This window comes from Centrocercus urophasianus, unplaced genomic scaffold (genome assembly GCF_019232065.1).
Source record: "Centrocercus urophasianus isolate 14NV4802_14NV808 unplaced genomic scaffold, USGS_Curo_1.0 seq_12, whole genome shotgun sequence".
In the NCBI taxonomy this organism is placed as follows: domain Eukaryota; kingdom Metazoa; phylum Chordata; class Aves; order Galliformes; family Phasianidae; genus Centrocercus; species Centrocercus urophasianus.
Genome location: NW_024884364.1, coordinates 28,650,158 through 28,674,164, shown reverse-complemented (window position 1 = coordinate 28,674,164; position 24,007 = coordinate 28,650,158). Strand labels below are relative to the sequence as shown.

General features: G+C 39.9%; 2 protein-coding genes across 10 annotated transcripts in view; both read left to right on the top strand.

The window, feature by feature from the left end:
* SYNJ1 (synaptojanin 1) overlaps positions 1–12,848 on the top strand; it is a 60,122-nt gene extending 47,274 nt beyond the window's left edge. For 6 of the 9 annotated variants that reach the window (XM_042809660.1, XM_042809661.1, XM_042809662.1 and 3 more), the window contains 6 exons: positions 1,038–1,085; positions 2,697–2,735; positions 2,830–2,900; positions 4,423–4,531; positions 5,286–5,506; positions 9,671–12,848. In XM_042809660.1, the coding sequence (XP_042665594.1) occupies positions 1,038–1,085; positions 2,697–2,735; positions 2,830–2,900; positions 4,423–4,531; positions 5,286–5,506; positions 9,671–10,522 (1,340 nt within the window). In that variant the 3' untranslated portion in view covers positions 10,523–12,848. The remainder of the gene's footprint in view (positions 1–1,037; positions 1,086–2,696; positions 2,736–2,829; positions 2,901–4,422; positions 4,532–5,285; positions 5,507–9,670) is intronic. The other 3 variants (XM_042809659.1, XM_042809658.1, XM_042809663.1) reach the window with 2 other exon arrangements.
* A 2,868-nt stretch (positions 12,849–15,716) lies between these two features.
* CFAP298 (cilia and flagella associated protein 298) lies at positions 15,717–23,436 on the top strand. The gene is made up of 7 exons (XM_042810909.1): positions 15,717–15,855; positions 16,074–16,241; positions 18,470–18,537; positions 20,020–20,178; positions 20,495–20,626; positions 22,835–22,930; positions 23,032–23,436. Exons 1-7 carry the CDS (start codon positions 15,717–15,719, stop codon positions 23,140–23,142), a joined length of 873 nt encoding a protein of 290 aa, XP_042666843.1. The 3' UTR covers positions 23,143–23,436.
* Positions 23,437–24,007: the final 571 nt, after the last annotated feature.

Below are 24,007 nucleotides of genomic sequence, written 5' to 3'. Positions count from 1 at the left end.
TTGGAACCAGACGTACATGAAAACCAGATATTTGGCTTCTCTGAAGATAGTCACATACCAGCCAAATCTGCAGCCTTTAATCTTCCTACTCGGAGCGACACTTCAACCCATATCTGACAAAACTCATGGCACTCTTTCTAGATCATAAAGAGCTCCTGAGCAGATACCACACATTGGCACACAATTAGAAAAACACATGAGTCTGTATCATTGCTAAGGCAAAAGTTGCTTTTAAGGTAGTCTTGAACACCAGCTCCCTTCCCCTCATCTATGCTAAAGCCATTTGAGAGTTGCCAGATATTACTTTTACTTATTCTTATATGCACGCCTTAAGGATTCCTCCTTTCATACCATTTGATTTTATTATGCCCTGCTCTGTTTATATCATGTAAGCTTATGGACTCCATGTGTGCCTGATCATATTACAGAATCAAAATAATTCAGTGTGATTATTCATGATTAAAAATCTTTCTCTCAGTGTAAACTTCAACATCTAACTGCAGATATTCTGGCTTTCTGATGTACAGAGTGCTGCTTGGAAACGATATAATTTTGTATGATAGAATACACTATAAAAAATGCAAACCTGATTTATTCCATTAATTTGCTCATTCAGATGTAGTCTTGTTGGAAATATATAGTATTCTCCCAAATTTTTGGAAGCAATGTTGCTGAGTATAAGTGATGTATGTTTGCTTTCGAGTGTTGGAGTATAGATATGTGTTTTAATCAAAAGAATTTCAAGAATTACATTTAATATCATTTTGAATTTATAAAAGATCATGGAGAGCATATATTGGAGAAATTAAAATCTTTTTCAACTGTAGCTTAAAGTGTTTCTAAACATGATCTTATTTGATCTCTAATTCCTATCAGTCTGGTTTCCCCATGCTGCTCCGAACAGTTCTATACCTACAATCTAGTAGGCCGTTTTTAAATTATTTAGAGCTATCTTGGGGAATATCCTTTCTGGTTTTACTTTCTCAATCTACTGCTTTTCTTATGCAATGTACAGCTTCTCTTCTTTCTCTGAAAAGGTCTTGGAGCTCCTCCCAGTCCTGGGGTAGCTAAGAGAGAAGTAGAAGGTAACATAACAATTTTTGTATTCTAGAAATGAATTTCAGTTTTAATACCTGAGCGATATTGTTCTTGTGATACTAAAGACAGTTTAAGGCACATATTATATAGGGTATTTTTTCTTTTATTTAACATACTTTTCAGAAGGGTGAGTTGCTTTATTAGTGATGGTGTGAATTGTTATAGAAGCAGTCTTCCATTACAGACAAATGAAATGAAAACTTAGACCGCATTAATCAAGACTACCTTCAAGTCAGACTCTTGAAGGAAGATGTAACTGACTGATTGTTGGAATAAATACTATATCTGTAACTAAACTAGGAATCTAAATTTTTTCATAAAGAACTACATACTCATGTTTTGATAGAAATTTCTGTTCAAATAATTTAGCCTATAATTTAATATTTTGTTTCTTTTTTAAGAGCATAATGTATGTATTTAATTCTAGGAACTAAGTGTATGTGACGTACATTCATGATAAGCATTTTTCTTGCGTGATTCTAGTTGGAGTATGTGCATATGGTTCTGAATGGGTCCTGTTTTAGCTTTGACAGCAGAGTCTGAGGTTTTCACTCTTTGTAGTAAACATAGGTATGGCAGCGCAAGTCCTAATATAGTCTTAATCAGAATGTACTCCTATATGCCATATTGAATTTTGGCTGGTTCATTCTGCAGTATTGCAAAAATCACAAGATATATACAGGGTAGGTCAGGTTGGAAGGGACCTTTAGTGGTCATCTTAGTCCAACTCCCTTCTCAAAGTAAGGTGAACTAAGCCAGGTTATTCTGGGTACAAGTTGTATCTACTGAGAACTGGATCCAGAAACTCATTCTAACTGGATCTAAGAAAGCAGGATTGTCTAGTCATCTGGAAGCTGATTTGATAAAGTGTCTTATGTATCACAGAGTATTCCTTCCAGTTACTGTAAATGATGTGGTGATTTACCTTCCTGGGAAATAGACAACTGAAACACAAGCCTGAATCCTAAACCTCTTTACCTGTTAGAAATTGTGCACTTATCTGAAGTAAAGGTAACTTTTTCGTATCTTGCACTTCACAATCTGAATGTTGAATACAAGGTTGTCATGAGCACCAGTGTGTAAATGTTGAGGTTGGTGCTACAGTATATTTATCCTATAAGAGAAGAGAGTAGGTTCAGAAAATTTGGTGTAGACCCTTTAGATTGCTGAATCACTTAATTACAGATGTACGCTTCTGATCGTGTGATTTTTTGAATTAGTATGTTATAAGAGTTCTCTTTGTTTTAAAGACTGCTGTTAGAGTATCTACAGGATATACTGCAAAGAAAACAACTGCTCCTAGCAAAGTTCAGAACACAGGGTACCTGTACAAGTCAACATCTTTAGCTTGCAACAAACGGGAAGTGATTTGACTTATCTTGCAATTAGAAGGGTCAAATTACTTCACAGGTACAGTGTGGGGTAAGAGTGCACTAGTATAACAGTTTAGCTGATTGATAGACTCTAATCTGTAATAACTCAAATCACTAATGTCTCTTTGCTCCTGTTTCCATTAGTGATAATGTACCATTGCTGCGTAATGCCTGTTTGTATCTTATCTAACAAAGATAATCTGATTTTTTTCCCATGCTTCAAAGCACAAAAAAGTCCTGGAACACAAAGAAAAGATAACTTAGGTAATACAGACACATGCTTTGTACTAATTATAATACAGAAATAAGTTGATTTTGAAATATGTTCTAAGTCAGTGGTTTCTAATATCTGTTCCAGTACGTAGTCAGCCTCCACCTTCAACTGGATTTCCAAGTGCAGGAACTGTTGGATATGCTACTGCTCGACCGGTATGCATTCTTTTGCGAAATCATTTTCCTTTTGTATTTCTATAGTTTATTACATTAGTGGTGTGTTGGTTTTTGGTTTTTTTAATTGTGACAGATGCAAGATTAAAAGATCAAAAAACAGCTAAGAGATGCTTTGTTTTTCAAGCTTAAGCTTGACCCTCTTTCACATTTGAGTTGGTGTGACGTCCTTTCCTCAGGTTTTTTGGGCAGCATTTCCTGTCACAGCTTTCAGGACCAGGGACAGTAACCGCTGCGTGCTCAGTTTCCCTTCAGGTGGTCCTGAGGATTATTTTACACTTAGTTTCTCTTCAATTTAGTGCGTAACTTTCAATTTGAGTTTTGGAAATTAATCATTCTGCCTACTTTCTAAATATTAAAACAAAAAAATTAAGCCTGGTGACACGTATCTTGGCAATGACAGTGAAGTCAGGTATTTCAGAGGTTATGTGCCATGAAGCATGAGATCATTGTTAAATGGACTCAGCTAAGCTTGGTGATTCAGAAATAAGAAAAAGTACATCTAGCATGTACATGTATTAAAAGTAGCCTAAGGTATAATACTTTTTTCAAGTGGTGACGTTTATTTGCGTATTTTTAGATCATGTTTGTGTAAAGAATTGTGGATTAGCTCTGAAAACCATTTCTAGGGCATGTGTTGTTACTCACTTCTGTGGGAGAATATATAACACACACAAAATTCTAGAGGAAACAAATCTTAAATTATTTTTTCTCGCGATAATTATTTTTTTCTGAAATCTGTTGTTTTTATTCTAGTGCTTTACATTTGGCTTTCGAGTGTTAGTAACTCATTCAGCTCCTGTTGTAACCTACAGTAGTTTCCTGTTTCTATTTAAATACACATGCAGGTTTTTAGTTTGTTTTGAGAGAACAATTTTATTCCTGGCATATAAGCTTCTTTGGGAAGACTCTAGTCTTCAGCTGATGCAGAATGTATGTTTCACTAATCCTTCTTGCGGGGGAACAAGAATAATTTTTTTCCAATTAGCAAACCTACATTTGTTAAAAGAAATAACCATAGTCTCTTATCCATATCTTGGACCTTCTGTAAATAGACCTAACTGTAACTGCTGTTTACAAATTGCAGGCTATAGTTACAACCCAAATGGTAGAGAGTGTCTACAACCTGTGTTCACAGTGTGTTATCAGTGTGTGCTTACTAAATAAGATACTTACAAAATAAGGTTCTTGTTGTTTTGTTTTTTTAAATATTTCACAGACTTAGGTCAAATTCAGTTAATAATTGTGACAAAGTAGTAGGTGATTTAAATGTTGTTATTCTGGTAAATATTATATAAAGCAGAAGACTTGTAAAAATCCTTTGCTTTGAACCCTCTATTTTGAGAAAATACTCTCTAGTTGTATATATGCATGAAAAAATAGCTCAGCTACTATTATCAAAGAACTCATTTTTCACAACCCTTGATTATCCTGAGTCAATTACTGGTAGATAACTACAGATCTGAAGTTGAATTTACAGTCCTTTCTCTTTACCCCTTCTTAGACTATTCCACCTCGAGCTGGAGTTATTAGTGCACCGCAAAGCCATGTCCGCCCCTCTGGTGGAAGACCGACACCTGAACCTCAAACCAAACCAGCTGAACCACCAAGGAGTAAGTTTTATTTCTTCCAAAGCATATATATATATATATATATATGTATACACATTTAGAAGTTAAATCTAAATGTCACTGTTTGATCAAGAGGTGCTGCTGTTTCTGGTTTTAACGTTTTGCTGTCTTCATTTTTCACACGTCTTCATTTTTTACTACAAATAAAGGATTTCAAATGCAGCAATATCTGAGTCTGTGTTAGTGCTGATCATCAACCAGTATTGTAAACCTTTACCAGATAGTAGGCAGCACTGGGAAGTCTGGGCTCACAAGGTTGATTCCAACAAGAGAAACTCTCATATCAGATTGCTGCGTTCTGGTCTAGGCTTATCAGCCTCTCTGATCAGAGGTGTTTATCACAGATTGTTCTCTGCAGTGGTTGGTCCATAATCATATTATTTGGCATAGGAATTATGTTTCACTCCCTAAGTTAAAAGATAAAGCTTTTGGGGGTTTTTTGTGTGTGTGCTAGTGTCAAAAATGCACTTTCTAATTGTGACATCAAAAATATGCTTAAATGTAACTGAAGTACATTTAAGAATAGCACATCTTTTGGCTCTGTTTTCTGGAGTAATATTTTTAAGGGAGATATGCTGGGCTTTTGACTTCTGATCTAGAATACCTGCTTTTTCTTGCAGCCATTCTTGCTGCAGTTTTGTTTGGTGCTTCCACATCCACACGTTCTCATTCATGCCATTTTTAAAGTTTCCATAACAATTCTTTTCATTGAACAATACTGAAAATATACTTGCAGGCTCCCCATTGCTTCCTGAACCACTAAAGCCTCAGGCTGCTCCTGCCCAACCCGTGACTCAGCCACCATCTGCACTAAAGATGCAAGAGCCTTTGATACCTGTGGCATCACATCCACCTCAGACAAGTGCCCCACCAAGTCTGGAACCACCCCCACAACCACCTCCCCGTAGTCGATCATCCCACACTTTGCCTTCTGAATCTGCTCCTTCACATCAGCAAGTAAGTTTAAAAAAAAAAAAAGTCTATTTGGTTTTTTTTATTAAGTAAATTAACATTTTGTACTGCATGCTGTAGATTTATGAGAAACTCAAACAAATAAGCAAAGAGAAAGGTCATAAGATTGGATCCATAATTCGGCTTCTGGTTGAGTAATACTTAGTGGCTTTTGTGTTGTCTTGTAAATAACTAAGATCTTGAATACTAAACTTTTAACTTAAGATTTCTTAAGACAACTTATGAACAACTTGTTCGTACAATTATGTTGTCATGTCTAAACGTATTCACTAAAGGCCAGTGGTATCAATTTCTGCAGCATCAAGTGTTAGGCCAGATGATCCCCACTTGTGTAAATGTGTGCATTCATTGAAGCTGATAGATTTGTGGCATCTACTATCAAGAGTAAATTACTTTTTTTTTTTTTCCTGGCAATGTGTTGGTTTTTTTTTTTTAGCCTACACTCAGCTGTGGATATTTATGACTACATAAGTTTTACATCAGCATTTTACATCTTACCTCATCTCTACACCTGAAGCCCACTTTCAGAAAAGCTGTTTGGCAATACTTATTTTGTACAACAGCACAGCAGCCTCCCTGAGATGATGATTTTGAATTCTATTAGAACATTTTTAAATGCTCTTCCTTTATTTCTGCTGTACCTCTCTCTTTACCTGTTAACTTTTTTTTTTTTTAACTTTGGCTGAAGGAGGAGGATGTTTGTGAATATACACGTAGCATATCAGGACTTGTGAAGTTTGCTAGAAAGCATGAAGTTTTTGACTGCAGAGAATATACATGTAGGCATAAGGTACTTGAGAACGTACCACTGTCATGAATAGAAGCAGACAGCATTGTGTTGCTAAAGCTGCACACCTTCTAAATGTAGCTTTACCTCTGAAAGTTCTGTGAAAGCAAGCTGCTCTTTCAAAATTACTGTGAAATTACATTTATCTGTGCACATTTACAGCAATCACTATTATGCTTAAAAGCACTGTCAACAGGTTTTTGAGCTGCCTAACGCTGTAGCTGTGTTGTTAATAATATCCCAAACACTTTAAAACTAATTCAGGTAGCTATAATTTTCTCTGCAGTCACTCTTCTGTGACTACCACAGGCTATGCAGTCACAAGGAAAGCCCACTTTGAGTTTTGTTTATTGTCTCCAGCTTAGAGTTCTTAATTTCTTTTTTCATTTTTTTAAAAAGAGTAAGATAAGTGATATTTCTTTCATTTTTGATTACCATTTACAAATATGGATTTTTCTCAGAAAAGGTGTTAAAATAAAAGTAGTCTCTGTTGAGGGGCGATGGATTCCGAGCCTGTGCTTTGATTCAGAGCTTGACTGTGATATTTAAGAAACTAAACTTTTGCTTTATAAAAGTAATTGCTTCTATACAGAATGCATATTTGGGACTTGATAGGTCACCAAGAAATATATTAAAAGAGCAAAGTAGTTATTGTAAATAGAGAGGATTTATTTATTTTAAATTAAGACGGTTTTGGTTTTTGATTGAGCAAGAAGTTTTGTAGTTTTTCAGATTCAAATGCTTTTACTGTAGCTGGAAGGTTATATCAACACAGTTCCCAGAAGGAAGCTGTGGTGCCTTTTGTATTAATGGGTGATTAGAATTAGACCATCCAAATGCAAATTTCTGCATAGACTATTTTCACAAACAAGCACAAGTCAGCTGCACAATGAATGTTCATATGGAAATAAAATTAGAATTGGCTCGAGCTGTTTTTTTGAACTCTTAATGGGGAAGTTTATAAATATTACAGTAAAATAAATTGAAGATTTATTTCATTTTCATATCACGAAAATATGTTGTTGTTAAAACAAAGTATTTTTAATATGAGATTGCTTTGTTACTTGGATTTTCTCCCTAATGTTCTTTCCTTTGATGTCTGTTTCTCTTTCACAAGCAGGAGCAACCGTCAGGGTAACAGGTATCTGCCTATTTACCAATATTGTATGTGGTCTCCATCTGTTCAAGCAGAAAAGATGTATGAATCTGCTTTTCATACATCTGCAGTCTCATCCACATTAAAATCACCTGTCCACATTAATGGATTGACTGTCAAACCATAGTTTGCTTTTTCTTTTCATAATGCAGTAAAAATTGATAGTGTTAACTGTATTTACTAGTGACATAGCAAAAATTTTGCTTCATCATCTTTAATGAAACAGTTAGATCTTACATATGCTGTTTAGTCTGAATCTGCTGCTCATAGTCTATTTGGGAAAAAAAAAAAAACAAAACCAACAAGTAGGTGTTTGGAAGGGTGATGGCACAGAGAATGGGATTGGTCTCTTCTCACTCATGACAGGATGAGAGGAAGTGGCCTCAAGTTGCAAAAGGGGAGGTTTAGGTTGGATATCAGGAAAAACTTCTTTACAGAAGGGGTTGTAAAGCACTGGAACAGGCTCCCCAGGGAGGTGGTTGAGTCACCATCCCTGGAAGTGTTTAAAAACCATTTGGATGTGGTGCTCAGGGACATGATTTAGCGGAGGGCTGTTAGAGTTAGGGTAGGATGGTTAGGTCGTCGTTGGACTGATGATCTGTAAGCTCTTTTCCAACCTGAGCAATTCTACGATTCACACTTCTTAAAGAACGGAGATCTTACTGTTACCCATAGTAAAATGAGCTGAATGTTACAATTAAAATGCTGTTATGTGGAAAATTTAAAAGCAAGTGTTTCCAGAATTATTCAGACCAAATTTTGCCTACAGTAAAGAGCAATTGGGATTCATAGTTTCTTTGGGATTTTGTACTTTTTGATTACTTGGTGAATGAACATAGGATTTAACCAACTTGTGCTAAGCTGTATCTAATTTGGATTCATCCTATGGTTCAGTGTTTTACATATTTCCCCTTTGTTACTTGATGTCTTTGTTTTAGTACTGTTTTCTGAAACACTCTATCCTTATAAGATGAATAATTCTGTTTATGGTTTGGTAACCTTAAGCTTCATCTATTTTAGAACATCTCTGGTACTACTAAGCCAGAGGGTTATGTAACTAATGTTGTTCTGATAACAACACAAAACTTTAATATTTTTGTAAGTGCTGAGAGTCTTTAAACTGAATCACCCTTTTTTTTAATATTAGAAAGTGGATATATGGAGTTGTGCTTTAAACTGCTGACAAAAGAAATGCAGTAAAAACATTTTTGTAAAGGCTGAGGTTAGGCTACTTAATACTGCATTTCAGTTGATTTAGCTAGCATCCTAGTTCAGTGAAACAGTAGTTAACAATCTTCATGCTAAAGATCTAAACTGTTTTGGTATGTTAAAGTAATGTGTTAAAGTGACAGAGCTGTTCATGATATTGGAACTCTCAGAAGTTATTTTAACAGCCTTAATTGCTTTGCTTTAGCTTAATAAGGTGGAACTCCAAACTTTGTTCCATCAGTGTTGTGACTCACACAGTCTGTAGGTAATAAATATTCTGCCTTTTTGGACAGTTGAAACAAGGTATAATAATCACGTTGTTGTTTAAAAGTTTGGTTTTAAAAGATAAGGAGAAAACTGTCTTCTCCATCTGGTTTTATTCTAAACAATGATAACTTGCCATTTTAAATCATAATGTGTTTTAAAAGAAAGTCCCTCCCCCTCCTGACAAGGATGATGATTGTAGCTTCATATGTCAAGAAATATTGGAGATGCCTACAAAATAGACATCTACATAGAGATGCCTAAAGTACATACACTAATAACACTAATTTTCTCTTTCATTGTGATGCTTAAATATTGCTTTTAACATCCATGTTAGAAACTCTCCAATAATGAAAACAAGAGATTTTCTTTTACATCTGTGCTTGGTTATCACTTGTTTAGGATATAGCACAAGTTTCTTGAAGAGTTTCCAATACCATATCCAACAGAGCTTCTGGCCAGGGTTCTGAGCTGCATGAAGCTGTGGGATTGGGGAGTTAACTTGAGCTACTAGGAAGCTTTTCTTTGGAGAAGGAGCTAAGGGGTTTTTTTTTTGTTCCTGAAAAGAAGCAATCATTCTACAGTAAGCACATTGTACAAGTTGCAGCCAAGTTGTATTGAAGATTCAGTTTAAGCCCAAGAGCTTCTTTTTTTCCCATGAGAAATGGGGAGTTGATAATAATCTTAAAAACAGACGGTCATGTGATTACTAAGCACCTTGTTTTCTTTCCAGATTAAAACAAATGGAACCTATGGCACTAAACTTGAAACACAGTTAAATAGCGACCCTTTTGAAGATTTGTCATTTCAGCTGCTTGTGTCAAAGATGCAGACATCTGCTCAAACATCAGCTGTTCCAACCTTAAACCAAAAGGAATCGATGCAGTTGCCTTCCGCAACACAAAGAAATGATATTTTGAATACTGTAAGTTGCATGCCAGCAATGCCTCCTGCTCCAACCCTGAACATATCCCAGGAACGCACGCGCAGCTCTCCAAATCCATTTGTCACTGGACTGAACCGCACAAATCCATTCACTGAAAGAACGCTTACTGCTGGAAACCCATTTAGAACAGAAACTCAAGAATCTGAAATAACTTCACATTCACAGGAAGGACACGCCGCTTTCAATCCTTTCCCTTTTCTAAATCCCCCCAGTTCTAATACGAGCAAGCCTGTATTTTCTGTTAATGCACCTGAGAACAGTTTTTGCTTGCGAAGTAGATCTCTCATGGTAAAAAATGTACAGCCAAAAGGATGGGTAACGTTTGACGAGGAGGATGACAATTTCCACGTAAAGCTAAAGCCATCTAAAAGTGTTCCAGATTTTCAGCAAATCGGTTCCAGGCAGTCAGCTGGATCTCCAGATTTGCTGGGCACTGAAAAAAATACTTTTCTTGGTTCAGACTTTACCTTTGGTAATGACTGGAATAAAAGTTCTACTGATTGTTTCTATACAATGCCAGCAAGAAGACCGCCTGCACCTCCTGTCCCATCGAGAGTAACCAGCAACAGATCCCCTGCAGATCCTTTCACTTCTTTGGCACCTAAGGTGTCACCAACACAAGATTTTACAGAAAGATAGATCTTCAAAAAATATAAGAGGTTATATTTGTTGCTACATTTATCCAGTAGAATAATTGGGCATTTGAGATTATTCTGTGTGCAATAATTACTTGTCAAATGCACTGAAACTTTACTCGTAAACAGCCACTATTATTTGTGTATAGATTTTGAATATGTATATATGGTAGAGCACAAAAAATGATCTGAAGTTTATTAAAATCCCAGTGTAATAGTATTTGAATAGATGGAAAAGAAAGAAGGATGAGCTACTAATCTCAGTAAAATATACCAATCTTGGAAATAGTTTTTGCCTAGGGAGCTCTCTCTGTTCAGTTCCCCTTTGTGGAATTTCAAAAAAGGGAGCTCCCTGCTGGTAGCCTTCCCACTCCCTTTTTACTGTTTTGTTAATTGCTATTTATAAGTATTTACCAAAGAGCTGCCAAAGTTTATTGAGATTTGAATGTTGACAAGTATTGTTTAGAAGTTGTTTAATTTATAACAGAAGCTACATAGATTTGTAAGGCTTATATTTGAATTTGAGGCACAACAAGAATAGTTTAATTTCAAAATACAAACAATACTTTGTATATTAATATATTCAATATTTGACTTTAATTTTCTGTGTCAGTACATTTCAGCTGTTAAATATTATTGTGACATATATTCACCATTATTAATGAAGAATTACTGTTCCATATCATCCATTTATTCACTGCTATTTTAAAATATTTTTTTTTCCACAAATTGGAAACAACTGATATAAGTTTTCCCTCAACCTCTGGAAAAAATCCCCTTGAATTTTGATAAATCAAGCAGTCTTTTACCAGTTGCAGACAGCATACTGCCATTAGCTCGTCCCACTCTTCTTTCATGTGTTGGAAGGGCTTTCTTGTCCTACAGAAGGACCTGGGTGAAGGAACTGGCAGTCGTGTTCAGCAGCAGAGGAGAAAGTCACCTTACATATTCGGGCTGTCCTCCCAGCATCCTTCCTGCCTACTGTTATACTTACTGCTGTATTTTCGAAACCTTGCCTTCAAAGAAGAGAACATTCTCTGAGCTGAATGATATCATTCTGTCACTTTTGCAGTTAAGCTGAGCAAGTGACCCTTCATCCCCCAGAGGCGGTGACTGTCCCGCGTTTGGTGCTGCTTTGAGGCTAGCAAAGCCTAAGTCATGGTTCTGCATATTATGCTATAGAAAGGCAACTCTGTGCTCTTATGTTTTCTAAAGCTTGCATAACGTTACATAAAATCTAATATTTTGTTATCTTGAGGCAATTTAAAATAACTGATATCCTTCGCTCTACTTACACATGCTAAGAGCCCCCTGCCGTTCTCCCTACAAGTCACGCTATCTCGGCACATAACTTCTACATGCAGTTGTGTACTTCTGTCAAAAGCTGAACGTGGCACAATGTTGTCATCTCTTGGGGGACTGCAAACGCCTGCCTACTACGCTCATTGGCTTTACTTGCAAACAAGCCAACTGGTTCTGCAAAACCAGTGACCGAAACTCAACGTATCAGCATTGTATTTATAGCAGCAAAATACACAGTGACAGTACTTTTTAAAAATTCTCAAATGCTATTAAAAAGATTATTTATTAAAATAGACCACTTTTTCTTTGACACCGTCTGGTTAGCCATGAGCTGCAGTTGGATAGAGGAGTGACTATAGTGAATTTTATATTGTGCTTTTTTTTCTGTTCAGCTCATTAAACAGTACTTGTACATTTTAAACAGCAGTGCTACTTTAATCTTTGTGCTTCGGTATGTGGATTACCTTGTTTTACACTGTTGCTATAAACATCTGTGTGATCAGTGTTTTGGTATATTCTTACATTAGCAAAACATTTTGGGGGGGAAACTTTTTCCTAGTGGGAGTTACGTGATAAATATGTTCTTTGTTGAATATTTAATTACAGTGATTGAAAACTACTGTCTAAAATGCACCTGGTATACAGCACCTCTGCACTATACAGGATTACGGAGATGGACAGCGAAGTACTGCAAAGATCACGAGAACTGCTCCAAAAACTGTAGTGTGTGTATATATATATTGCTAACCACTGTAACGTGTATTAACAAAAAGAATTACTAGCAGAAGTTCTGAACATACTATGAATTAAAAATAGAAACGCTCAACACATTCACACGAGTTCCATGTTCCCTGTGGTAAACTGCTCTGTTAAATGTAACAGTTTTATTGCTTGTGGCACACAATATCTATGGCTGTATACTTTACAGAACTGCAGTATTGAAACTCAGTGGCGTACAACATTCCGTATATACCCTGTGGAAGGCGGTGTTGTATTAACCAAATAAACATACTGCCCTTAAGAACTCACCTTTTTATTTTCTCGTGCTGGATACTTTCCTGGGGCGCTGTTTATCAGAGCAGCTCTCAGATGTTGCTCTGGGGTAGAGATCACTCTGGCTCTCCTTCAGAGCAATGGCAGAGACCTGGCCAGCTGTAGTCACTTGGCAGAGCCTTGGAAATGCTCTGACTGCTTTGTGAAATGGACGTGATGTAAAACACAGTCCTTGGTAAAATGGCCAGGATACAAGGCAATGTGGGATGAGTTTGCTGCTTAACACCTGGTGTTTGCTGAGGTCAGGGTTGGTCCTGTCTGCACTGGCACTTTTGTACCTCCTCTTGTTCAAGCTGAACTGGATGGCAAAATGACTTTTTCATCTCAACCCTATGAATGGTAACAGCCTTTTAACACATGCAGTGCTTATTTTCCATGATCTCATAGGTGTAAGAAATTTGACAGTAAAGACTAGGCCTTTCCTTTTGCTGCTGAAGGACAGCTGCAGCCCGCTCCATGCCCAAGAGGCCAGGCTCCAAATTGCACAGACAGGGAGGCCCCAGGGTCTCCACCACTGCCTTGCTTCTCTGTGCACTGTGCTGCCTTGGCTGTTGGCATGGTGGCTCCTGCTTCATAGGATCACTGAATATCCCAAGTTAAAAGCAACCTGCAACAACTGAGTCCAACTCTGGGCTCCACACAGCACCACCTAAAATTCAAACCCTGTGTCTGAGTGTTGTCCAAACGCTCCTTGAGCTCCATCACTGGTGGCCGTGCCCACAGCCCCGTGCATCCCGTTCCCCGCCCACCGCCCTGTGGTGCAGCCCCTTTCCCTGACCCCCAGCTGCCCTCCCCTGACGCAGCTCCATGCCGTTCCCTCGGGCCCTGTCGCTGTCACACAGAGCAGAGCTCAGCGCTGCCCGTCCACTCCCTGCGAGGAGCTGCAGCCGCCATCAGGCCTCCCCTCAGCTCCTCTGCTCTGCGCTGAGCACAGCAAGGGGCATCAGTCACTCCTCTTATTCTTACCCTCCAGACCCTTCACCATCTTCATACCACGTAGGTATGGTTGGCTCTTTGGCTATCAGGGCACACTGCTGTCTCAGATTCAATTTACCATCAATCAGAACCCCCCGATCCTTCTCCATGATGCTCTGCAGCTCATCACCCCCAGTCTGTACACACACCCAGGGATGTCCTGTCATGGGGCAGACTCCAGCACTTGCTCCTGTTCAATTCTATGTAGTCAGTGACTGCCCAGCCCTCCCATCTGTCAAGCTCTCTCTGTAAGGTCTACCTACCCTCAAGGTTAGTTTTTTCAATCTAAAAGTTAGCATACATTTACATTCTGCATCCAGACACCTTCTCTAGATCTAACCTCTCCCTTACAGATAGAGCACTTGATCCTGTAGAGAGAGATGTGATTTAAATGGCTTAGAGAACATCACTGACTTTCTTGGATTGCTTTCTAGATTTCTAAAATGTCAAATAGCAGCATAGGAATGAAATAAAAGAGGGACTGCACATCTCCCATTTCTGCCACCAGGAAAACATACTCAGTGATTTTCCAGTTGGACCCATAGAGCAGCCTCTGGGAGATGGCTGACATGGCAGCACATCGCCTGCACACACAGCTACTCCCTTGCAGAAGCTGTGCTGTTTAAGTCATGTAAAAGAGCATGTAAAAGAAATAGTGACAAACTGGGAAGAGATCACTATTTTTTTCTGTGTTAGCACTGCTTGGGAAACTGATGTCCACTCCCATCTGGAGAACCAGAGGAACATCAAGGAGGCCAGAAGGGAGCAACCTGGGGACCACACAGGGAAGGGGAAACGAGATCTGGGTGAGGAGTCGTCTCCTGCAGACAGTTTTGTTTGCTCCTTGAATCAAATGACATCACCTGTGGCTCTGTGCAGGACCAGCAACAAGTTGATTGGAAGTGATTGGTTTGAGTGGGGCTACAGTGGGAACTGCAGTGTAATTGATGAAGAACTGTTTCAGGTGGAAGCACTGGGAAGGAAAGGACCTTTCAGAGTTTGTGGGGCAGACAGCATGAATGGCTTCATTCCTCAGCGTCATGGGAATTAATTCACCCTGCTGCAACATGACTGCGTAAGATCTCCCTCGCTTCCTGCATTTCGGGCAGATGAAGGGGCACTGCTGCACTTAGGAAGGTACATCATTTGCTCCACCAAATCTCACAGCATTCTGGTGGGAGGAACGGAAGGTCCAATAAAGTAAGCCTTGGTAATAGAGAGGGTGGGGATGGCAGTAAATGTTCTGACCCTAATTTCTTTCTCTGCCTTTGCTGGTGTTTTAGAGGTTGCACTGCTGAGTGCTAGAAGGCTGGATAAAACATATTTGGGTGATATCTAGTGAGTTTGAATTTGCAGAATGGAAAGATAAATAAATGAGGATGTGAGGAATCTATTTCTTTCAATGCATTCGCAACGTATCTTGTTTAAATCAACCTAAGCTCTAGGTTTGAAGTGACCAACAGACGTTTAATACCTCCCCTAGCACAGCTTGAGGCCATTCTCTTTTTCCTATCACTGTTACCCGGGAGAAGAGGCCACCCTCACCCCACCACAGCCTCCCTTCAGGTGGCTGTAGAGAGAAATGAGGCCTCCCCTAATCCTCCTGTTCTCCAGACTGAACAGCCCCAACTGCGCCGCCCTGATTGGCCCAATGAGGGCCCCCTCCCCGCCTAGGGCGGAAGCGGAAGTGCCGTCTCCCCGCCCGTATCCAGAGAGGCGCGTGCGTTGCTGCGGACGCGGGGAGACGGGCAGAGGCTCCAACGGCCCCCCGCGCATGCGCGTCGCGACTCCGGAGCCACCGCGGAGCCACCGCAGAGTCCCGCCGTCGTCTCCCCGCTCGGCCCGGCCCGGCCCGGCCCGGCCCCGCCATGGTGCGGCTGCACGTGAAGCGCGGCGATGAGAGCCAGTTCCTGCTGGAGGCGGCCTGCGGCACCCGCCTCGCCGAGCTGGCGCCTCTCGTCGCCCGCATTTACAACGGCAGGCTGAAGGTGCAGCGGCTGTGCGCAGGTACCGGCCCGCCGCACCGCTGCTGCGTGCGGGTTCTGGGCCTGCGGGTGTCGGGAAGGGCTTCGCGTCCCCGAATTCAAGGGAGCGGGGATCCCCGCCTCAAATCCTAGGCTCTGTGCGGGCTTTGGCTGCGTACGCGTTTTTCTGAGAGGGTTTTGTAAGCGGTGTGTTCTCAGTAAGGCAGATTTCTAACCTTGTGCTCTAAACGCTTGACCAAGAGATGCAGGAGCTGGCGGAGCACGGTGCGTACTTACCGCTCAATATGCAAGGGCTGACGGATGAGCAGATTGAAGAACTGAAGTTGAAGGACGAGTGGGCAGAAAAATGCGTTCCCAGTGGTGGGAGTGTCTTCAAGAAGGATGAGATTGGACGAAGGAACGGGCATGGTAAATATGGTACAGATGGGTGTCACTTGCTGATGTCATCACGAATGTGGAAATTGTGATTCTGAACCTATCTTTTTGCTTTGCTATCCTGAAAAGAATATAAAACCAATCAGCAATTGCATACTTAATATCTATCAGGCCAGCAGATTAGCCAGATAATGTTTGTTTGCCAATTACTGCTGTCATCCTATGAACAAAGGATGCTAAAGGCATAGATTTGTTAAGTGGTATCTATTTAATAGCCTATTTTCACAATGAATCAGCAAAGCTATCATTTACATGGGCTTGTTTAGCTTGGAAAAGAGAAGGCTCCAGGAAGACCTCATTGAGGCCTTCCAGTACTTGAAGGGAGCATATGAACAGGAGGGGGAACGGCTGTTTACAAGGGTGGATAGTGATAGGACAAGGGGGAATGGTTTTAAACTGAGACAGGGGAGGTTTAGGTTAGATGTTAGGAGGAAGTTTTTCACACAGAGGGTGGTGAGGCACTGGAACAGGTTCAAGGCCAGGCTGGATGTGGCTCTGGGCAGCCTGGTCTGCTGGATGGTGACCCTGCACATAGCAGGGGGGTTGAAACTGGGTGATCATTGTGGTCCTTTTCAACCCAGGCCATTCTATGATTCTGTACATACCTAAATCCTAGATTAGGGCCTAACGTAATGTTGATTTAAAAGCCTAAGTGATGTTACATCTCTTCAGCACATATGGTATTTAACTTCACAACTGTGACGCTTGGAAGTAAATTCCAAAAATAAGCAGACAAGTGCTAGAATTCTTCCAGGTACTCTGGCCTTAACTCATGGTGCATGTATCAAGCACCACTCCCCCTCCACTTTGGAGACAAGAGGATGAAGGCTGTCTGTGCAGCAGAGGCTCTGTCTTCTTGCGCTCTGTTCAACAACCCTGTAGGCATGGGTTGCAGGGCGGTTCAGTTAAGGAGGAATCTTTGAATAATGCAGCTTTGACTTGACATCCACGAGTAGCTTGTTCTTAATATCTTTTGGGGGTTTGGGGGTAAATAGTTCTTCTAATGCAATACATTCCCCAAGCAAATTGAACCTCTCCTGAATTGTAATATACAGGGATGCTTTCCCTCCTACCTCAGCCAAGTGGTTGAGCCTCTCTCACGTGCCTTGGAGTGCTCATTTGTGTTCAGAATTACCACAGTTATGAGCATTGTCAGGCCTTATAGCAAAAATTAGCAGTCAGCCTTAACATGAAGATACGACCACTCTGACTTGTAGTCTGGGTAAGGCATTTATTTGTTAGCAGGTGGACAGCTTCTTAATATTAGCAGTTATAATACTGAACAGTATGCAAATGCGGGCCAAATTAAATGATGCGTTTAAATGTGTAGCTGCAAATGAGTATGATTTAATTGCATTTTTGTTTGCTAGGAGACAATTTTTAAAGCAGTCAAAATAGATAGCTATGATGTAAAATGTGCATTGTATTTGCAAATTACTTTGAGGTTTTAATTAGGATAAAAAAAAGCCAGCAAGCTCCAAGCTGTTGTTTCTGATTAAAGCTATTTGTGCAAGAGGCAGAGATGATCCCTTTTGCTATGCAGAGTTAACTTTAGTCTGCGCGTGGTAGAATAATGCTAACTGTTGGGAAAGCCTTCAAAGCCAGGGCAGAATCCAGAGCCTAGAGACAGGAACAACTACAAAACATAAAAACCTTATCATCTGTTGTATCTTCATCAGTTAAGGTAAGTATGGTTGGGTTGAGATTGGACTTGATGATCTCGAAGGTCTTTTCCAACCTGAGCAATTCCATAAAGCACATCTGCCAGTACAGTCCACAGTAGTCAGATGAGAGAGAGTCTTGCTTTGGGTTGTGGTGAGTGTGAGGTGATGGCTGTTGCTTTTCACTCAGTATTTTTGTTTTTGGTGAAGTTCCCAGTATCAGTCAGATGTCTCCAGGGAACACGGCGTTTTACTGTGCCCATGAGAAATGCTATTTTGTTTCTTAAGTTAGTAAGAAACTTGATACTAAAGCATCCGTGTGGTAAATGGACTACAGTTTAGCAGTGAGTATGTTTCTTGCTTTGTGGCTGAACAATGTTTCATTTGCTTGCAGTAGATAATAACCTGGACAGGCAGCTTGCTTGATTCTTTGGGAGTTGTATGTGTGTTTTGGTTGGTGTTCCCTCTTTCAGTTTTGCTTTGTTTAGCTTGTTTTTATAGCAAATATAGACTATTGAGTACTTCTCTCTTATTTTCTAGCTCCAAATGAAAAAATGCAACAGGTTATAAGAAAGACCATAGAGGAAGCCAAGGCATTAATCTCTAGGGTAAGTTTTCCAAAGCAGCATGTGATACATGGGACTTTCCTAATAGGGGCCGCGTAGTTACACAGCTTAATTAAAAGTGGACTTTTTTCAGTGCAAAGGCAAACAGTTTTTGATTAATATCCTGCAGCGATGGGAATAATCTAGCAGAAACTCACGCTTCTGTTAATGATTTTCTTAATGGCTTCTGGCAAGCTGGTTCAACGAGTGAAGGAATCAGGTATTAAACACCAAGCAAATGCTGGCAGCCGAGACCTCGCTGAATGATTAAATTGCATTTAATTTCATCCACACACTCCTAATTTGCTACTGATGCATTCTTTAGGTGAATGCTTGTCGTGTTTTCTGGTGAAAATTTAACTGTGTACTGTGATGTTCCTGGAATAAAATACCTCTTGCTCACTAACACAGTCTTTTGACTGTTGCCTGTGGCTAACTGAAACACTCTTATCTCCAAGATTAAGCCTTGGTTTTACAAGCAATCAGATGTGCACTCGGTCTCTGTGACTTTGTGTGCTTAAAGGTAAGCATGAGAGTATGCTTTCATGGGACTATAGTCTCAGCTTACCTTACCAAATGTGTGGATGTTCTGTATAGTGTCTCAGCTTTCATACAACTTTGAAATGCTAATTCAGGAACGTTTGTTATCAGATTAATGTTTTGGTAAATACTTTCAAGCTATTTTCTTCTCTTCTTCTCAATCCTCTGCTTCTGGGAATTAATAGGTATGGAAGTCTAAAACAGCTTTAAGCCATGTGCAGATAGTTAATCAATTTTTAGTGTTGCCTCTGAGCTTGAATTGGCCTTCTTGACAATTCCATTGCTGATAAGTGTGTTAATCTTCTGAGATTGAGATATCAATTTGACTCAGTTAATGAGCTTACTAATGGCCACCAGGAGGCAGCATTCTCTTACTCTTTTGTTGTCTCACACAAATTGGAACTGTTCAATCACTGAGGAAAAAGCTTCTATTGTTCTTTTCTAGATGCACCTTGTATGGTTAGTTGGTTGTTTTCCCCCTTTGTCTGTGGCAGTCTGATTTGGAATAATCTCAGGGTCTTTCAGGTCATGAATATGCCAGACTTTACTCTTTCACTCACGTTCACCCCACATCTTACTGAAGACACAAGTTCTGGATCCTTTCTCTAGTCCTCACTTTAATTTGACTTGAGCCTTGTTGGTGAATTGCAAGTACTTGGAACAAAAGGCTTCCCATCCAGTTTTTGCAGTCATATGTGTACATACCTGAGTGCCTGTATTCCACAGACATTTATTACTATGTGCACTCTGCACAACTTAGGAAGTATTTTACATATATATGTATATTTGTATGCCTAATATCTCTGTGTAGACAGCTGTGTTCGAATATCCCAGTGATAAACTTTTAAAATCACTGTGAAGCTAGGTCTTTCTTCATATATCTCTGTGTCTACGTGTGTGTGTGTGTGTATAAAAAATTATCCATGACCCCTGCCTGTATTTCAGAAACAAGTTCAGGCCAATGTGTGTGTTAATCTGGAGATGGTGAAAGATGCATTGGACCAGCTCCGCGGGGCTGTGATGATTGTGTATCCAATGGGATTGCCTCCATACGATCCAGTTAGGATGGAGCTGGAAGATAAGGAAGACTTGGCAGGAACTCACGTATGCAGTCATGTTTTTGTGTTGTATGTTGTGTCTGGGTTCCATTTGTGCTATGCTGTTGTTCCCCACTTTATCAGTTAAGGTGAATTTGTTTCCATGTGCGTGAGAAATTCTGTTAAGTATTATTATCTGATACTTCACATGAAAGCACATCAGCAGCTTCGCTGCAGTCGTAAGATGAATGAAGTGTATTTTCAACGTTACATAAAAGCTGACTTCAAGTAAGCCTGGGACCCAATTTAAATAGCTTGTCTGTTCCTCCTTCACCCCAGTAAGTTCTCCCATGCACACCCTTCACCTTGTTTATTTGCCACAGGCTGGGCTTGAAGTCATAGAAGAATCCGAAGTGCAGTTATGGTGGGCAGGAAAAGAGCTGAAAGAAACAAAGCTGCTTTCTGACTATGTAGGCAGAAATGAGAAAACCACCATCATTGTCAAGATACAGAAAGTGAGTATCACCAGTTGATTTCTTTGTTATTCCTTCTTGGCAGTCCAATTCTCTATGGTAGAGAACTGTTATTAGGTGTATGAAATGATTTAGAATTAGATCCAGCCTAAGTGTCTTAAAATAACATCTTTTTTTTTTTAAGCTTCTAGTTTATTATATCTCAATTAATTTTTTTAGTAATTCCTTTGCCTATCAGTTAAATATTCTAATTCCTATTACCTGCTCCATAACACTTTATGAAAGTGCACCAAAGACATACTTAGAACTTGTTTGAACACAACCTGAAAAGCTTTAAAACACACACAAAAACTCAACTGGCTCTCAGTTCCATCTCAGTGCAGAGCATTAGGCAGAATACCTTTGTTAACTCTTATGTCTGTGCATTGAGAGAAAATCTCTGCAACTCTGTGCCTTCCTAAATGTGGTGCCCTGAGTTTCTTGATGGCAGGTCCTCAAGTTGTCTTGGTTGCGTTGTGAACTTGTCTTCTTTGAATACACAGGTTGTATATTTGGGGCCCAAACATAGGCTATCCCAGAGTCATCAGTGAGAATTCACTGAGTGCTAGAAGGAAAAAACCAGCTGCTGCATGTGTACTGCTCAGCTGTGCTGTCAGCTGTGCTTCTTAAAGCTCTGAAGCAGCTGAACTTCGTAAAGGAGATCAGACTTTCCAGACAGATGTGGTGACACATGTAGCTTGTGAACGTAGCTCTGAGCTGACTTCTGACATAGTGAGCAAAAATTGAAGCGAAGATTTCCCACTTCCCCTCAGTTTATAGACCGGATGCTTTAGCAAAAAGCTGTCATTAAGTGTGTGCTGGCAGCTGACACCATGGTCATGTTCTCACATTACCAGAACTAAGTAGTAAGTAGATGGGGCCGTTTGCAATTTTCTAGACAAAGTAGTGCAGAACTGTGCAGTTCTGCTCATCTCAGGTGAGAAAGCCTTACTCAAGGGAAGAACTTTTGGATTTTCAGTTCACTTTCAGTGTATCCCATTCAAAGGATGCATTTATGAATATCAGATGACTGACGTTTCCTATGGGCGGTACTTGCCCATAGCTCAGAATTATTCTTGAGATTCATTTCACTTTTATGGCAGTGAAAGGTTCTCTGCCTCGGAAAGCAGGAATGGCTACAATCTGCAAGAGTGTGTAATTGGATTCCTTAAAGATTCATCAAGTGATACATGTTTTTGTCATTTGGAAAACCGGAATTGCTTTCTCTTTTCTATCTGACTGGCTGAAAAATGCTGTGGCTATTGAAGAGCCATCGAAATGCAGGCTTCCAGGAAAGTTGTCTTACTGTTTAATCAGTTGAGGGATCTCTTCAGAGAATGCAAAGTAGTATGGTGTTTTTCTTATCTCGCAGTGGATGCCTGCATTCTTGAGTTGCAGAGCTAATTTAAAGCAAGCCAGACCATTTTTGTTCCATAGGGGATTTGGCATCTTTATTTAAACTGTTCTGTTTGCTATTGTTGACAATAGCTATCATCAGCTATTTTCTGCTGCGTGCATCACTTCTTCCATGAAGATAATTGACTGGAAAGTTTTTTCTTTTATTTGTAGGAACAAATATTTTTTATTTGTAGTGTTTTGTTGCTGTTTTTCTTTACCAAGTTGTAAGCCATCTTGAGTCTATGTTAAAAGAGGAGCTAAAGATGAATTGGCCCATCCTGAGACACTGGGAGTGGCCTTAAAGCTGAGAGATTTCTGATGTCTTTCAGAGCAGAAGTTTAAGTAGAACAGACTCAGTAATCCTGTTTTCATTTATTTTCCTGTCCTGAAAATCTTGTTAAATTTGAGAGATTTTATTGTCTGAAGAAAGATTTTGCTATCTCTGCTTAGCAGCTTCTCCTGAAGGAGATTTATGAGGGCGGATAGTGATAGGACAAGAGGAATGGTTTTAAACTGAGACAGGGGAGGTTTAGGTTAGATATTAGGAGGAAGATTTTCACACGGAGGGTGGTGAGGCACTGGCACAGGTTGCCCAAGGAGGCTGTGGATGCCCCATCCCTGGAGGCATTCAAGGCCAGGCTGGATGTGGCTCTGGGCAGCCTGGTCTGCTGGTTGGTGACCCTGCACACAGCAGGGGGGTTGAAACTGGATGATCATTGTGGTCCTTGTCAACCCAGGCCATTCTATGATTCTATGATTTTATGATTTGTATCATAAATACCATCTGAAAGAAATGTATGCTTTCCCTTTCAGAAAGGACAGGGAGCTCCAGGACGTGAGCCTCTGATTAGCCATGAAGAGCAAAAACAGATGATGCTGTATTACTACAAAAAGCAAGAAGAACTTAAGGTAACAATGTATTTTTAACTGTCTTTGAGCTGTGGTAGCACAGAGACTAAGCACAAGTTCCTTTCATTACCGCTGCCTTAACCTGTTGGTTCTGTTCATAGAAACTTGAAGAGGACGACGACGATTCATTTCTAAATGCTGAGTGGGCAGACAGCCATGCTTTGAAAAGACAATTTCATGGCGTGAAAGACATCAAATGGGGACCAAGATGAAGCTCCACAAGCACTTTTTGCCTCTTTACACTGTTTGGTTTGCAAAGAGGGTTGTTACTGTGTGTTAGATTCTTCTGACAGAAGCTGGAGTTCTAACTTCCTTAGCAGATGCCTGTTTCAGCCTTAGATTTTTGATACCTGTTTACATTTCTATGCAACTTTAGCAGCACTTGTCTCTGCAAAGAACGGAATAAATCCTGTTTGAGTTGATTATTTTATTAGAAACTTGTATTTTGAATATGTGATGTTAACATATTTCATAGGTAATATAGGTAATAAATGTGTACTAAAAGAGAGGTCTATGTAATCATTTCTTCAGAGCTGATTTTAAACTCATTTTTAAGTGACTTGACCACTTAGCAATTATTTAAGGAGAAGTTTTATGTATAACATTAAGTTTTACATGTTAGATTTCTGTCTGCTCAATAGGGATTCTTTTCTACTGAGGCAGGTGTGCGTTCATGCCAGAAGCTGTGCAGCACAAAGCCTGACTGCCCTGAAAATCTTACATGAGGATCAGCTGGGTGTTTTAAAGAGAGGTGAGCCATACCTGGCTGTGGACACTTACAGCCAACAATGGTATCTTCATTCACACCTAGAGCAGTCGTCATTTTCAGTTCTGCAGTGAAGAAAGGCAAGCCAGCTAAAGCAGCTGGTTTGGTGTTGTAGTTTTTTATCGTACTCCATGTGCCAAGTTGCTCCTACATATGTATATTTGTCTTCTGCTTGAGCAGGCTAGATTATGTTCACAAGTGACCTCGATCTTAATAACAGGCGATTGCTCATAGCACATAGTTTATGTCAGGTTTTAATCTGAAATATTTTTTTGCAGGTGCCTCATCTTGGCACTGTGGTGCTAGGGCTG

Coding starts and splice junctions, on each gene's coding strand:
- CFAP298 (XM_042810909.1), top strand. CDS start 15,717: ATGGTGCGGCTGCACGTGAAGCGCGGCGATGAGAGCCAGTTCCTGCTG. Junction 20,627..22,834: donor TCATTGTCAAGATACAGAAA/GTGAGTATCACC, acceptor TTTCCCTTTCAG/AAAGGACAGGGAGCTCCAGG. Junction 22,931..23,031: donor AAAAGCAAGAAGAACTTAAG/GTAACAATGTAT, acceptor TTCTGTTCATAG/AAACTTGAAGAGGACGACGA.